The sequence below is a fragment of the Panthera pardus genome, unplaced genomic scaffold (assembly GCF_024362965.1).
Source record: "Panthera pardus isolate Hobbes unplaced genomic scaffold, ASM2436296v1 HiC_scaffold_1, whole genome shotgun sequence".
Taxonomy (NCBI): domain Eukaryota; kingdom Metazoa; phylum Chordata; class Mammalia; order Carnivora; family Felidae; genus Panthera; species Panthera pardus.
This window is the reverse complement of record NW_026526654.1, coordinates 18034225-18050132: the sequence shown is the minus strand read 5'-3', so window position 1 is coordinate 18050132 and position 15908 is coordinate 18034225. Positions and strand designations below refer to the sequence as shown.

The window sequence follows — 15908 nt, the reverse complement described above, 5'->3', positions numbered from 1 at the left end:
TCTCCGAAGTGCCAAAAATATTTCCAGGCTTATATAAGGAAATGTGGGGCAAAGGTCAGTGGTACGTGCAGGTGGGCAGTGAAGGTCTGGTGGGTCTTTGTCTTGGAGTCAATGACATGGGGTCTTGCTGGCTCAGGAAACCCCTTATTGCCTGAGGGAGTACTTTCGGTTCCCATCTGGGGGTGCTTTGCCCTCAGGGTCTTTTTCCAGAGTGAAGAGAAAGCTGGAAAGAAGAACTTAATCAGTTAGAAAGTTTGAGTTCAGGGGTGGTTGGGTGGCTCAATCAGCTGAGCATCCAACTCTTGATTTCTGCTCAGGTCATGATCTCATGGTTCATGGGTCCGAGCCCTACATTGGGCTCCATGCTGGCAGTGGGGAGCCTGCTTGAGATTCTCTCTCTGCCCCTCCTCATTCATGCTTGAGCTCTCTCTCTTCCTCTCTCAAAATAACTAAATAAACCTTTTTTTTTTTTTTAAAGAAAGTTTGAGTTCAAAATGGAAGTAATGAAAGTCTTCTTTCAGAAGGAGATCCACGGTGTATTGTGGTTTTCTTCTTTCTTTCTTTCTTTCTTTCTTTCTTTCTTTCTTTTGTTGTTGTTCTTTTTTTGTGATGTCAACCGTAGGACCATTTTACTATAAACCCTTGATGGGCAGGGTAACTCTGGGGACACGCCATACTTCCCTCCTCTCACACTTCACGAAGCATTATGACTACAGGCATATATTCCCACTGGGGGAATATTCCCACGATCCTTGTATTGTTGCGTGAAAAAGTAAGTTGCAGAAAATGTTTTTTGGAGAAGGGAAACTGTATACACATTTATATGAGCATATGAAGCTTTCAATTCACTTTCTCATACCCTAATTCAAAGGCTCCCTCTGAAAGTCTGGTTTAGAGAACTGGCCCGTGAGACTTGCCAATTTTCCCATCTATCAACGGGTCACACATTCCACGTTCATCAACCCAAGTCATTCCTCCTGAATTCCTTACTGTAATCTCAACTCTCCTCATGTACACATAAACAAAAGATTTACAAGGCAAGCAGAGGCATATTATGAAAGCCATCTTGTCAGCACCCACTTCTCACTTATTTTTACAACCAGACATGGTGTTCAGAAGGGGAATCCCTGCTATGCTTATGTGTCATTGGAGGCCCAGGGAACACACACAGGTCATCTGTGGCAGTGCCATTGTGATAGATTGAAATGACAATCTTCTCAGACTGAGGGGAAAAAAGATTTGTACAATGAGAAAGACATGTTCCAGAAACTTCTAGGGTTGGTATTTTTTAGTAATAACTCCTAAGGCTTTACTCATCAGAGCCACAAAGTGAAGGGAATAATAATTCTTCAGCCATTTCAGCCACTAAAGTTTTTACTACTAGTATAATATAGAGATAGCCTCTTTGCTGATTAAAAATATTACGTTTTGTGTTTTGTCACTAATCTCCCTAGAACTGACCTTTGGTGATATGCTGTGTGCAAGCTATCCAATTGCTTTCCTTCCATATATAGGTATCTGTGATATTGTGAATTTTAATAAGAAATATATATACACGGTCTTAATTCCCATTTCTGGCACAGAGCTCCTAAAACCCTTAGAATTTCCTAAGAGAGTGATAAATGTGTCTTTTGTTATGGCAATGAGGTGACTTTTGTAAAGTAGCTAGGATGGTTGCCAAGAGAACAAATCATGTTAGTGGTTTAGAACTTTTAACCCCACCCCCAATCTCTTTGGGAAGGAAGAGGGGGTTTGAGCTTGAGTCAATCACTAATGGTCAGTGATTTGACCAATCATGCCTCTATAATAAAACCTCCATAAAAACCCAAAAGGACTGGGTTTGGAGAGTTTCCAGGCTGGTGAACCAGAATCATGGGCCACTGAGCCCAAGCGCATAAGCTCCTTGGTTGGGAATCTCACCCTATGTGTTTCTTTATCTAGCTATTAATTAATATCCTCTGATATCCTTTGTAACAAACCAGTAATCTAGTGAGTAAACGGGTTTCCTGATTTCTGTGAGGCTTTCTAGCAAATTAATTGAACCCAAAGAAGGGGTTGTGGTAATCTATGATTTATAGACAGCCAATCGGTCAGAAGCAAGGGTAACAACCTGGATTTGGGATTTCAGTCTGAAGTGGAGGGCAGTCTTATGGGACTAAGCTCTTAACCTGTGGAATCTGATGCTATCTCAAGGTAGATAGTGTCAGAATTGAGTTGAATTGTAAGACACCCAGCTGTGTCTGAGAATTGCTTTGTGGTGTGGAGACCACCCCTCACATTGGAATTTGTACTAGAATCATTAACACCCTCCTATCCTAGCTTCCTGCACTGCATTGTGCAACCTTTCTCCAACCTTTCAGCAGTTCTTGATTGCAGATAGAGTTTCCACATACACGTGGGTCTGGGTCTGTTTATGTATCACTATTCTGCTATTGTTCTATATTTCTATCCCTGCACCAACATCACATGGTGAGGAATACTATAGCATTATAAAAAGTCTTGCTGTGTAGTAGGGAAAGTTCTTATAATTCATCCTTCCTCAAGAGTGTTTAATTTTTCTTGTACTTTTCAGGCCCATACATTTTTAAAGAAAAAGTTTGAAAAGTTCCACATAAAAAGGGGCAGGGCATATTTTGGTTGGCCTTACACTGACTATATACCATGTTGGGGGGAGAGATAACATCTTTAATATTGATTTTGCCAATCCCTGAACATGTAATATTTTTCAATTTAATTAGCTTTTTTTTCAAGTTTTCATAATTTTCTCTATAAAAGTCCTGTCCATTTCTTGTTAGATTCAATTCCTCAAGTATGCATTTCATACACTTTCAAGCACAGAGGTTGATGTGGGGCTCGAACTCATGGACCTGAGCCTGGAGTCAGACGCCCAACCGACTGAGCCACCCAGATGCCCCTTTCTTTATTTTTTTAATGTTTATTTATTTTTGAGAGAGACAGAATGTGAGCGGGGTAGAGGTAGAGAAAGAGACAGACAGACAGACAGACAGACAGAATCTGAAGTAGGCTCCAGACTGAGCTGTCAGCACAGAGCCTGACACGGGGGTCAAACTCATGAACTGTGAGATCATGACCTGAGCCGAAGTCGGAAGCTTAACTGACTGAGGCACCCAGGCGCCCCTCAAGAGGAATGTTTTTAGAAGAGGTAGTGGGCAGAATTATTAGTGACCAGAAAAAGATATGTCCAAGTCCTGACATGCCTACCTGTGAAATGTAACTACTTAGAAATCAGGTCTTTACACATATAATTAAAGCTCTCAACATGAGATCATCCTGTTTTTAGGGTGGGCCCTAAATCTAATGACTAGTGTCTTTATAAGAGACAGAAAAGGAGAAGATACAGAGACACACAGAGGGGAAGAACACTATGAAGACCCAGGCAGAGATGGGAGTGATGTGTCTACAAGCCAGGAAGCACCAAGAATTGCTAGAAGCCACCAGAAGCTAGAAGCCACCAGAAGAGAGGCATGGAGAGGGAGCGCTCCTAGAAGGAACCAAAACTGCCAACACCTTGATTTCAGACTCTGGCCTCCAAAACTCTGAGAGAATAAATTTCCGCTGTTTTAAGTCACCCAGTTTGTAATAATTGGCCAAAGCAGCCCTAAGAAACTTACACAGAAAATAACATAGGAAACCCGCTTAGTGACGGAGCAATTCGAAAAAATTTCTTAAACAAGTTACAAAAAGCCCTGGCCACTAAAGAAAAGATTGATATATTCCTCTATGTTGAAATCATCTTCTGGGCCGGGAGGCCCTGCCGTGGCCAGTCAGCTAGGTTTCGAGAAGCCTCTCTGCCTGCCCAGCCCGCCCTCAGGATGCCCAAGAGGAAGGCCAGCTCTGCCAAGGGGGCTGCGAAGGAGGAGTCCAAGAGGAGATGGGGGGAGGTTGTTAGCCAAACCTGCTTCTGCAAAGATGGAAATGAAGCCAAAAAAGGGGGCAGGAAGGGATAAATCTTCAGACAAAAAAGTGCAAGCAAAGAGGAAAAGGGGAGCAAAGGGAAACCAGGCTGAAGTGGCTAACCAAGAAACGAAAGAGACTTACCTGCAGAAAATGGAGAAACTAAAAACGAGATTCCAGCCCCTGATGAAGCAGGAGGGAAAGAAGCTACGTCTGATTAATATCATACGTACCATGTCTTATCAGTCATCCTGTCCCCCTTCTTGTACAATCCAGAGGAGTACTTTGATCAACTATTTTATAAATGCAAGTTTTTTAGTAGCTCTAGAAACATTTTTAAGGAGAGACACCCACTTCATCCCATTTCTTAAGTGTCAATGCTTTTTTTAAAGAGGTGAAATCATTTTCTTGTTATTTATTTATTTTTTGGTACAATCAGAAAATATTGGGGTATTGAATATGGGAGGCTTTGACTGCCTTGGGTATCAGCTCAACATTTCACAGATGGGGTAGTTTTTATATTCTACAGTACAAAGCATATTGAATGGCAATTGGGAGTCTGTCATGCATTTAGTATGTCTTGAATATTAAAAAAAAAATTGTTTCCTAAAGAAAACCACTCCTTGATCTTGACTCTCCCTGTCAGAATTTTGTAAGTTCTGTAACATCTTGGTTGGTTTTCCTAGTAACTTTGTTAATGTGCTGTGCAGGATTATAAATCTGTGTATGTAGTGTATATGATATTAACTTGTGAATTAATGGGACTTAATAATGTAACAGTGTGTCAACATTTGAAGATATTGATACTTGATATACTGTTAAGGAAAATTTGCCTCCAAAGTTTAAGCTGGAAAGTCACTGGAATAACTTAGAAAAGAATCACAACTATATGATTTTTTTAGATTTTTGATATGTATGTTAGGAATTGTGTACAAATTGAGATGTCTTACTGGTCCTCAGCACAACCGATAAAAACTCAATTATGAAAGAAAAAAATCATCATCCTTTGAACATGAAAAAACACTGCCAGAAGAATCTAAGACATGCCACAAAGTAAGAATTATGCAGCTGAGTCAATCAACAAAGTACTTGCTCTAAAATACACTTCTATGAATCTATCAGGAAGTCAAATAACTTAGTAGGGAAATGAACTAAAGTAAGTAAATAAACAAACAAATAAAAAAAAAAGTAGGAAACACAACACAAATGGCTTGTGAGCACATGAAAAGATGGTCAGCATGAAAATCAAAACATAGTAAGTTACCGTTTTACCCCAGATTAGCAAAAAATTTCAGTCTGATAACAGCAAGTGTTAGCAAGGAGGTACAGCAACTGGAAATCCTGTACCCTGCTGGAGAATGTAAATTGGGACAATCAAGTTGGAAAGTTGACATTATCTAGCAAAGTTGCAGACATATATACTCTATAACCCAGTAATTTTATTCCAAAGCTGATGTAATCAGGACACATGAATAAGAATGCCCATAGTAGCTTTGATTAGAATTGTCAAAAATGGAAACAACCCAAAAGTCCATGTGTAACAGAATGGCTAAAAGAGGAATCCTACTGATACAATGAAATACTGCCTACATATATAAACGAATGTGCTGCCACTCTGTGCTTCAACAGGCAAGTAATGACAATATGTTCAGTATGATTCCATTTAGATCAATTTACAAAAAGAAAATTCAACTACATTGCTTAGGGAGGAATGTGTAGGTGGTAAAACTATAAATAAGTGCAGTAAAACCTTGGATTGCGAGTAACTTGTTTTGTGAGTGTTCCACAAGACAAGAAAACATTTCTAATATATTTTAACTTGATACACAGGCAATGTCTTGCAGTATGAGTATTAGGTGATGCCAAATGTCACATGATCACAACTGAGCCAATGGTTCTTGAAGTTCGCTTTGACATACAAGTGCTTTGGATTACAAGCATGTTTCTGGAGTGAATTATGCTCCCAAACCAAGATTTTACTGTACAAGGAAAAGATGATCACAACCGTCACAATATTGGCCACATGGGAGCAGGTGAGTGGGAGATAATAGGGGGAGAGCAGGGGGAACTTCTAAGGAACAGCAGTGTTCCATTTCTGAACCTGAGTGGTAATATCCAAGCAAATCAGAGCTAGACAGTAAAGTGGTAAAAAAAAAAAAAAAGTTACTCAGGACTATTGCAATCGGGGAAGAGATCTCAGTATAGAACCAGCTCAATTCCAAATACAGTGCGTAAAAGTGGGGATTTACAGCCAAGGAGCAGGGTGGAGGTCAGTGGATAGAAAATTACTAAGAGGAAACATCGGGGTTATTGGAGGGATTCTGGCAAATCTGAGCCAACAGGATTCTTGCTAAGGACAGGCCAATCTGATCAATCACCTAGGGGGGATAGTTGAGGACCAGGAACCCGAATAGATACCAAGAGTGATTGGATGTGGAGGATGGGGATTCTTACTAAATGGACTCAGCAGAGTTTTTGCTGAAACCGTATTTTATAAGGAAGTGCCCAGATGGCCCTTGAAGGCTCAGGAACTTGACTAAACCTTGGCCAAACAAAGAATCTTTGACAATAATTACATGGGTGTTTTCTTACAATTATTTTCAAAATGCAGATACATGTTTTATAGTCTTCTGTGCATAGGATACATTCCACAACGTAAAAAAAAAAAAAAAATACAATAGATTATTTAACTTGAAGATAGATGGAAGGGAGACCATTAGGTAAAGAAATTTACACGACATTATATTATGGTTCAGTGTTAGGCTTTTTAGCCTGTTTTTAATTCTCTTAATCACATTTCAGTGATTTTTGGTATTCACCAATTTGATATTCATTGAGCTTTTCTAGTTGTGGGCACCCTTTTAGATGATGTGGAAGATCATGGTCTCTGCAGTCAAATCTCTGCTTAAAGTCTGGTAATGATGAGATCACTAACACCGTCAGGTAACTACAGTGGTTCAAGTATGCAGATGCAGAGATTTGGAGGAGTGATTTCAGAGATGTGCACGAGACGGTCACTGAGCCAGAAGAGAGTCATGGCACTCCAGACCAAGAGAAAAAATAACCAAGGAGTGTAAGAAACAAGGAACGGACAGAACAGTCCAGCTGGTTTTGCTGGACTGTAAGATGCATACTGGGAAGTGGCAAGAAACTAGATTGCAGATGTAGGCCTTATTAGGTGTATTTTTTGGAATTATGTTTGGTCACGGTGGATGAAATGTCCAAAATAACAGTGGCATGCAGACAGCAGCTCACTGCTTTGTCATATAAAACATGCGTGCACGTAGATGGTGGCTGCTGTGATGCTCGACACGGAGGCCAGGGCCCAGACTCCCTCTGTGTACCGCTCCACGGTCCAAACACAGCTAATAATTAGCACAACACAGGTCTTTAAAATAAAAGTGGTTTTATTATAAAATTCTAAAACTGTGCTTTAAAGGATGGTCACAGGAATACTGCATAAGAAGAAGAAACATATGTTCATAATCCAATCACATAGCAGACTTTATATTGTCCACAGAATCAATATTTAAAAAACATTCCTCTATGTCAGTTAAAAAGAGACTTCAGAGCACCATTATTTGAAGGGAAGGTATTTTGCACATCAGAGTTCATCTTTGGTCTGCAATTAAGAAGCAAAATATTTAGTGCCATCAAGAAGTCTTATACCCGTCAAGATAACTTACGTTAGTCTATTAATTATTTTCCCCTAAAGGTGGAAGCAGCGAAAAAGGCAAGTGGGCGCTAAAGGTTTGTAGGGCCTGGGACTATGCTCGGAATCCCTCCTGGGGAAAGTCACATCGTGTTTTATCGGACTGCTGATGGGAAACACAAACATGTAAGTATTTGCATTACTGTAAAGGGCTTTGTGTTATGTATCTTATCAGTGAAGGGCTACAGCAGACAAGGAGGAGGAACTTAACGAAGCCTCTAAGTCCACTGGTCAGTGTTGGCACTCCCCAGCATCACTCAAAGATAAAAAATAAAAAAAGAGGACTGGAGAAAGGAAGCCGCCCAGTTTCATTTGGAGCCAACAGAAGTGTTGTGATACCAAATCACAAATTTCATGAGCAGGTACATTTCAATTCTGGAAAATTTTTAAAAGATTTTATTTTTTAAGCATTTAATTTATTTTTTAAGTAATCTCTACACCCAATGTGGGGTCAATCCAAGATCAAGAGTTGCAAGCTCTGCTGACTGAGCCAGGCCGGTGCCCCGAAGTCTAGCAAGTTTTTTTTTTTTTTTTTTTGTCAATGGCTTTAACTAATTTAATGAACTTCCAGCACTGACAAGCGTTAACACTGATGAAGAACCGTTTCTGGGTGGGGGTGAGGGGGTTGGTTAGTTACTTAGTGGCAAGTCTGCACCCCAAACAAAAAAACGAAATAACCAAAACTGATTTGTAGCACCTGCTGTTGTCATGGTGACTCTCCCTCACCAGGCAGATTCCAAGGTACCAGAAATTAACTAGTGTGCAAAATTCCTAATATGTAACAGACAGTGAGCTTATATAAACTGATTCTATCATACCACTGGATAGCGGTCACTTAATTCGTTTCAAACCCCCTGTGAGTCAGGCATGATAACTGCCAAATCTGCCTTCTCATTTTTGGTCACAATACCACAGTTTTGAGTTTGTTCTTTTAGAGACATGATGACATTGCTTAAAATAATGTCAAGCCAATATATTACATATGTATATATTTATGTAACATATATGTATACATAGAGTGTAGAGATATACACTACAATTTATATAGTATATATTCATTCAAACAAAAAGCATTACAATCAAAACAACCCTCCCCTGCCACATCATGTCTTTACACACAACCAGGCACACAATCTGGTGATGGAGACTAGTTCTTGGTCCTAGCCTTGCTATAATCCAGCTGGGTGGTTATGAGCTAAATTCTTCTTTAGGCTTCGTTTTTATAACTGTAAGATGAAGGCATTTCCTGGGTGACCCCTAAGTCCTTTTTTTTTTTTTTTTTTTTTTTTTTTTAATTTTTAAAAAATATTTTAGTAGGCTCTGTGCCCAACATGGACCTCAAACTCACAACCCCAAGATGAAGAGTCGCACACTCCACTGACTGACCCAGCCAGGCGCCCCCCTTAAAAGGTCCTTTTAGCCTTACAAGTCTGTGTAAATCTACCATTTGTTAATGAAATCAGTATATATTGGTGGTATGAACAGAGATTGCTCTTAAATGCATAATCTGGTAATATATGAATAATCACGGTCATATGTTTTTCATCTCTAAACTGAGATGATGAGTTTTGCCAAAGCCATCTCCCGTGACACATGTGAAAACACTTTTAAAATTATAAACATCTATTCAAAGGCCATGTGAATTTTCGCGTTAAAAAAAGGCTCTCCTCCACTTTGCCGGGGGCTCCTGGACTTCTCCCCTACCTGCATCTCGGTGCCCTTTCTCTGGCCATGTTGTTCCCATGGCATCTGCCCCTCGGTAGACTGAAGGGTAGGCAGGCCCCCAGAGAAGCTCAAATAGTGGCTGCCCGACTGAAGGACTGAAGGGACGGATGAGGACTTGGAACAAGACTAGTTCTTGCTCTGCCACTGCCGGTTCGGGTTACCTGTCTCCTATGGCACGTGCAAGGAAAGAGGTCATCTTCAGTCTGTGCTTCTACCCTCTGCATGCCCTCTCGGATTTGGGGCTCACTCACTTGCAAATTGGCATATTCCTGTGGAAGCAACAAATCAGAAGTGTGCCTTTTGTAACTGGGAGCACATCCACCAAATCAGATACAGTGGAATTTGCTAGGATATGGTCCTTTTAATTCATACGTGTCAAGTTGTGAGAAGCAAAATTCATCATACTCCCCTTAAACCCCCAATAACAGAGTTTCTGAGAGGTGGCTGTCCTTTGGACACCGGCTGCTGATTGCTACTGCACCTCTCCTTATTCTATCCTTCATTTATTTATTTTTAATGTGTTTATTTATTTATTTTTTTGAGAGAGAGAGACAACCCTGTGGGGGGGGGGGGCAGAGAGAAGGGGAGGGGCAGAGGAGGGGCGGGGCAGAGAATCCGAAGCAAGCTCTGTGCTGACAGCAGAGAGCCGCCACTCAGGGCTCAAACTCACAAACTCACAAATTGAGATCATGACCTGAGCCAAAGTCAGATGCTTAACTGAGCCACCCAGGTGCCCCCATCATTTATATGACTTGTACGGTTTTGGTTTTGCCAGCTTCTGCCTTGAAGTGAAAATAATCGTGCACACGGTCTGCCCTAGACTGGGAATTTGAGGCTAGAACATATTTCCACCATGGCTTGCACAGCTCGGCCACCACCTTGATCTATCATCCGCCTGCTGTGTGTTAGGCTCTGGGCCAGGTGATGATGCTCTAGGAAATGTAATCCGAATGAGTGAGCACAAGCCTGTGGACCTTGAGGGATTCAGACAGTAAATCTTCCACTTCACCCTCTCCGTCCCTTCACCAGCCCCTGGGAAGGTTAGAAAGAGGGAGGAGCCAGTGCAGACTAGAAACAGATCAACTGTTCTGGAGTGGAGTCTAAGATTTGGGGCTCAATACCTGCAATTTTGAGATTAAAAAAAATCTTAATTTAGATCTAGTAGTATCATTAGGAAATTACTTGTTACTACTGCATTTTTTATTTTTTTATCTTTAATTTTTTTAACTACTGCATTTTTTCTATTTTATTTTTTATTATCTTTAATTTTTTTAACTACTGCCTTTTTTAAAGTTTTTATTATCTTTAATTTTTTTAACTACTGCATTTTTTAAAAATACCTTTTTAAGTTGTCAGATATACTTTGATTATAATCCCTAAATGCTTAGGCCCATGAAAACAGTTTCCAAGAGAAGCCATGGCTCATATGGAGTCAGCAGTATAGGTCAGAAGACACTGGGCACTGTTTAGACAAAGAAATGGTAAAGCAGCGGCAAGATTGTACAAAGAGCAGGGGCGCCTGGGTGGCTCAGTTGGTTAAGCTGGTAAGCCTCTGACTTTGGCTCAGGTCACGATCTCACAATTTGTGGGTTTGAGCCGCACGTCAGGCTCTGTGCTGACAGCTCAGAGCCTGGACCCTGCTTCTGATTCTGTGTCTCCCTCTCTCTCTGGCACCCCCCCACCCCCCACTCGCACTCTCCTCTCTCAAAAATAAATACTAAAAAAAATAAAAAAAAAAAAGATTGTACAAAGAGAAAATACAGATCCATGCACAATAACTTGGCAGGATCAGAGGCCAATTTCTTAACCACACAATACAGAGTGCTAACATAAATACTTTCCCCATAATGTTGTAGCATTCTTGTCTAGCTAATGTCGGGTTTGTACTATTTTCTTTATGATTTGATGTTGGTCCCTGGTTTTTGCCCACAGAGAAGTGTATGTATCTCTTTATATTAATATACTTTTAGAAACTATTATGTGAAATGTTATTTGCTCTTAACATGCCCAATGCAAATAGTATGTCTGTTTTCTTAGAAAATACTGACCTGGAAAAGTTTAAAATAATAACAGAATATGTCATCGCCCATGAGATTATTTCTTGCAAATTCCTGTCCTGCTTTTGCTATCTTCTTTGCCTGTGGGAACAATGACAACACAAAGTCCCTTAATGAAACATGTTTTTTTCCCCGTGCACACATATGCAAACTGATCTTCAGGGTACATGTATCCTGGGACAACGGCAGGAAAAATCTTTGAGGGTAGTGTTATGTGGTAAAGGGAACATTTAACAACAGTACGTTCAAATTAAAGGGAGGTTTTTTTTTTTAGAGTTGAAAGTTTGAGGAATCATACTGGACCTTCTAGAATGAAGCCTCTCTTGCAAAGAGAAGGCACACATTAAATGAGGTAACAATGACTTTGTAAAGTAAATGCAAGACAAAGCTTAACTGCCTTAACAATTCTCAGCAATTTGCCTGAAGTTTACTTCATGCAATCCTGCAGGAACTTTTTCTTCCTGCCCGTTTGAACATTTTCATATTGTTAGTAAAGGGGAGGCAGTGCCTGAGGCTCTGATCAACCTGACTGAAAAAAGAGAGAGCATCCTCAAGGCCAACCTCTAGCTTTTTATCTCAAGTGCAGAGTGGACAGTTAATCCAGACCCCATGCCAGCGTTCACCCTGAGGGGGACAGATGTGCTACCCTGGGGGGGGGGGGCGGCCTCCCACTGAGAGGGAAGGGTGTATGGCTCAGCATCCGGGATGCTCTTCGGGCACAAGACATTTAAAACCAGCCCATGACGGTGAGGCAGGAGAGACTGACCTTACCTCTTCGTCATGATCTTTTGCCCATTTAAGTTTTTCCAGGAGATCGCTCAGGTTGCTTTTCACTGGAATGTAGTGTTTCCATGGCTGCAGCTCATTGTAAAAGTGCTCGTAGTAGATGGAGTCCTGCTTCAGCACAACACTGTCACCGACGAGGAGGTACGGCAGGCGATACGCTGCGACAGTGCCATCAACGTTTATTTGGTACTTGTGCTGAAAAACAGAAGAGAAGCCTCCATCACACTTCCTTTCTCCACTCTCTTTACTCCCTCCTCTTTCCGCACTTGAAGCCTCATCATTGGCAGACACGAACTGGCCAGATTTTGCCCTCTGCCTTGGCCATGGAGTAAGTGCTATCATATGGACACCTGGCCTAGAGCTAAAGGCTTATTGTGATGCTCTCCCAAATTTCACAAGGGGGCCACAAGTCTAACATTAGAGCAGACAATACAATACTAAGACTGCTGTCCAAAGGCCACAACCTAGGAAAGATAGGCTTATCGTGATTTTGTAATCCCTCGAATACTTTACTGATCACGTATGAGCACCTAAGCATGGTAGCCTATGCCATATTAACCGTACCTTTTAATTTTTTTTTAAGAGAGAGAGAGTGGGAGAGGGGCAGAGAGAGAGAGAGAGAGAGAGAGAGAATATCCCAAGCAGGCTCCATGCTCAGTGTGGAGTCTTATGCGGGGCTCAATCACACAACTGTGAGATCATAACCTGAGTAGAAATCAAGAATCAGACGCTTCACTGACTGAGCCACCCAGGTGCCCCAACCATACCTTTTAAACATCAGATGGCCACACACAAGTCTTGAGAAAATTAACAAGCGTAAATGCAAGAGCAGCTATGAATACAAATATGCCTAGAGCCATGGTAACAATTACTCTCTAGCTGTAGCAAGTGCAAAGGCCTGGCACAACGCCCACTGATGAGGGATGGCTGGTAACCTCTCTTTCTTTCACAAGTCTTTGTGAAATGCATACGGAGGGAGTGATGACAATTCAACTTACGGCCTTATTTAGGACTTCCTGCTGCCATGGAACCTATCCAAAGAAAACCTGGCCACAGGTGCAGACAGAGCTGACGAATCACTTACCTTCCCACATTCCGAGGACAGGTGAGTACCTTTTGTCCACCTTTCATTCCATGACATGGGTCTTTAAAAACCACTTAGTGGCTTAGGGGCACCTGGGGGGCTCAGTAGGTTGAGCGTCTGACTCTTGACTTCGGCTCAGGTCATGATCTCGTGGTTTGTGGGTTTGAGCCCTGTGTCAGCTGTGTTGACAGCATGGAGCCTGCTTGGGATTCTCTCCCCCCACCCCCACCCCCCACCCCTACCCCGCTTGCTCTCTCTTTCTCAAAATAAATAAACTTAAAAAAAACAAAAAAACAAAAAAAACCACTTAGTGGTTTAGAGAATAGGGCAGCGTCCCACTGCCTAGAAGAAGGAGTTAGAAAAAGGATCCCTCCACAGGAAAAAAGAGCAGTCCACATTTTAGACACAGAAAGGTCTCCCTAATCTCCAGGATTCCCAGGCAGATCATTTGCATGGGTTTCAAGACACTTCCCCATCAGAAAGTCTGATGTGAGATACTTGGTTTATCTCTTCTTTAGACTGTTACGATGCTCTGGGGAGAAGAATTTGTAAAATCACATACATGTATTTATTAATAAGAAAGGATTTGGAGCTGAAATGTGCTTACCTTGAGGGTGAGTTGGGGAAAAAATTCTAGCCCTACCCAGGCCCAAAGCTTCCTCGATGCATATATTTTTAAAATTTATGTATTTATTTTGAAAGAGAGTGAAGGAGAGAGAGAGAGAGAGAGAGAGAGCAGGGGAGGGGCAGAGAGAGAAAGGGAGAGAGAATCCCAAGCAGGCCCTGTACTATCAGCACAGAGCCCCATTTGGGGCTTGAACTCACGAACTGTGAGATCATGACCTGAGCCAAAACCAAGAGTCAGACGCTTAACCACCTGAGCCACCCAGGCCTCCCTCCCTTGATGCATGTTTAATGTCAGGTCTGGGTACCTTGTACCCCTCATGCTGCCAAAGTGGTCCTCAGGGCCTCATGCCTTGATGTTCGCTAAATTTTGTGCTCACCTCTTTCACCCCCTAGAATTTATAGGCCTCAGTTTCCTTCCCCCAAATGAAGACATTTGGAAAAACAGAAAGGATTGGACACAATTGATGTCATACCTTGAAGAAATCAAAAAATGAAATGTGTTTCACGATAGGACCATATAGGCTTTCATCATGTTTAAAGAAGAAGAAGTTGGTGAAGGCAGCGTCTATAAGTTCTGGGTGTTTCCTGCTGAGCTTAACCAGTTCCAGTCTCTCTTTGCGACTGTCTCGCCCTCTCCAGACAGCGGTGGAGTTCTTGCTTTCCCAGGGAGGACCTGTGTTAGCTTGCACAGACATCATATCCAGACTTACTCTGGAAGACAAAAAGTGCAACAGATTTTCCTCCCAAACCGTCACATTGCAAAGGCTGCTGGGAAAGAACTCACCAAGGCTCTGGGTCATCTTAGACCCATCTCTCACCGGCCCATGGTTTCTAGAACAGAGTCAGTCAGGTCGTAGGTAGGCATCACGATATCCTTGGAATCCATGGAGCCACACCAGGAAAAGATTGGATGGATGTGCGAGGTGGATTTCTTTTTTTCCAAAGGCCAGTCTCCCAGATTAACGAAAAACTCCACATCTGGCATCTTCACCTGGAAAAAGAAAGCGAAGAGCTTATTTATATTGGTTGCAGTGGATAATAGCATCCATGGATCCATGTGTTGGGAAAGGCAGCCTCGTGCAGGCAGTCTTTGCAGCCCCTGCTTGGTCACAGAACGGGAAGAACGGGTCTCGGGTCTGGAACACTTCTTTACCAAGAAATGGAGCCCTCACAGTCTGGGCTGCACTCACCTCCTTGCGAGGGAATGTGCTTCATGTTCTGCTGAAGTGCAGGTGCCCCCGGCCCTCAGGCTGCCCCCAGCTCCCTGTGCTTGAGACCCCACAGGGAGCGGTCAGGGAGCTAGGCTGCGGCACGAACTGAGGTGCACACAGCCATATTGCAGGGACCGCCACCCAGCAAGGGACGGAATGTCGTTCCCTCTCTGCAAGGAAGCGCTACACCCCCTGCCCCGTGGTGTGCACACTGTCCTGTTCTCAGCCTCCTCGAATCCTGCACTGGTTCCTTCCTCGGTGGCATTTCTCTGCCTTTTCACTTTGGCTGCGTTCCTGTAATGTTCTATCCTGCAGCACAGCCAGACCACCCGGGGAGCAGGGAAACAGGACACAAGTGAGAAATCCTACCAGATGAAAGGCCAGCTTTACAAGCTTCAGGTAATGATAATTAGGCCAATTTGAATAGTGAGTGCTTTTTCACAATACTGTATACCTCAGTATACTAGATTTCCTTTCTGTGGTGCCTCCACAGTGGCCAATAGGCTTGCTTCAAAAAGGGATGAAGGGCGCCTGCATGGCTCAGTTGGGTAAGCGTCCGACTCTTGATGTCAGCTCAGGTCATGATCTGACGGTGGTGAGATCGAGCCCCAGCCCTGCGTTGGGCTTCGGGCTGGGCATGGAGCCTGCTTAAGATTCTGTCTCCCTCTGACCCTCTCCCCCACTCGTGCTCTTTCTCTCTCTCTCAAATTAAAAAAAAAACAAACACCAAAAAAACATTCTCTCTTGCCCTTCCCCTCCTTGCATGTACTTTCCTTCTCTCTCTTTCTCTC

The 15908-nt window shown here is 42.4% G+C and overlaps 1 protein-coding gene and 1 pseudogene across 2 annotated transcripts in view; one reads left to right on the top strand and one right to left on the bottom strand.

The window, feature by feature from the left end:
- The first annotated feature begins 3702 nt into the window (after positions 1-3702).
- Positions 3703-4895, top strand: LOC109264095 (non-histone chromosomal protein HMG-14-like; annotated as a pseudogene).
- A 2409-nt stretch (positions 4896-7304) lies between these two features.
- Positions 7305-15908, bottom strand: part of POGLUT2 (protein O-glucosyltransferase 2) — a 15034-nt gene continuing 6430 nt past the window's right edge. For both annotated transcript variants that reach the window (XM_053889950.1, XM_053889947.1), the window contains exons 5-10: positions 14725-14897; positions 14380-14617; positions 12181-12390; positions 11401-11490; positions 9514-9621; positions 7305-7537 (exon numbers count right to left, since the gene is read on the bottom strand). In XM_053889950.1, the coding sequence (XP_053745925.1) occupies positions 7520-7537; positions 9514-9621; positions 11401-11490; positions 12181-12390; positions 14380-14617; positions 14725-14897 (837 nt within the window). In that variant the 3' untranslated portion in view covers positions 7305-7519. The remainder of the gene's footprint in view (positions 7538-9513; positions 9622-11400; positions 11491-12180; positions 12391-14379; positions 14618-14724; positions 14898-15908) is intronic.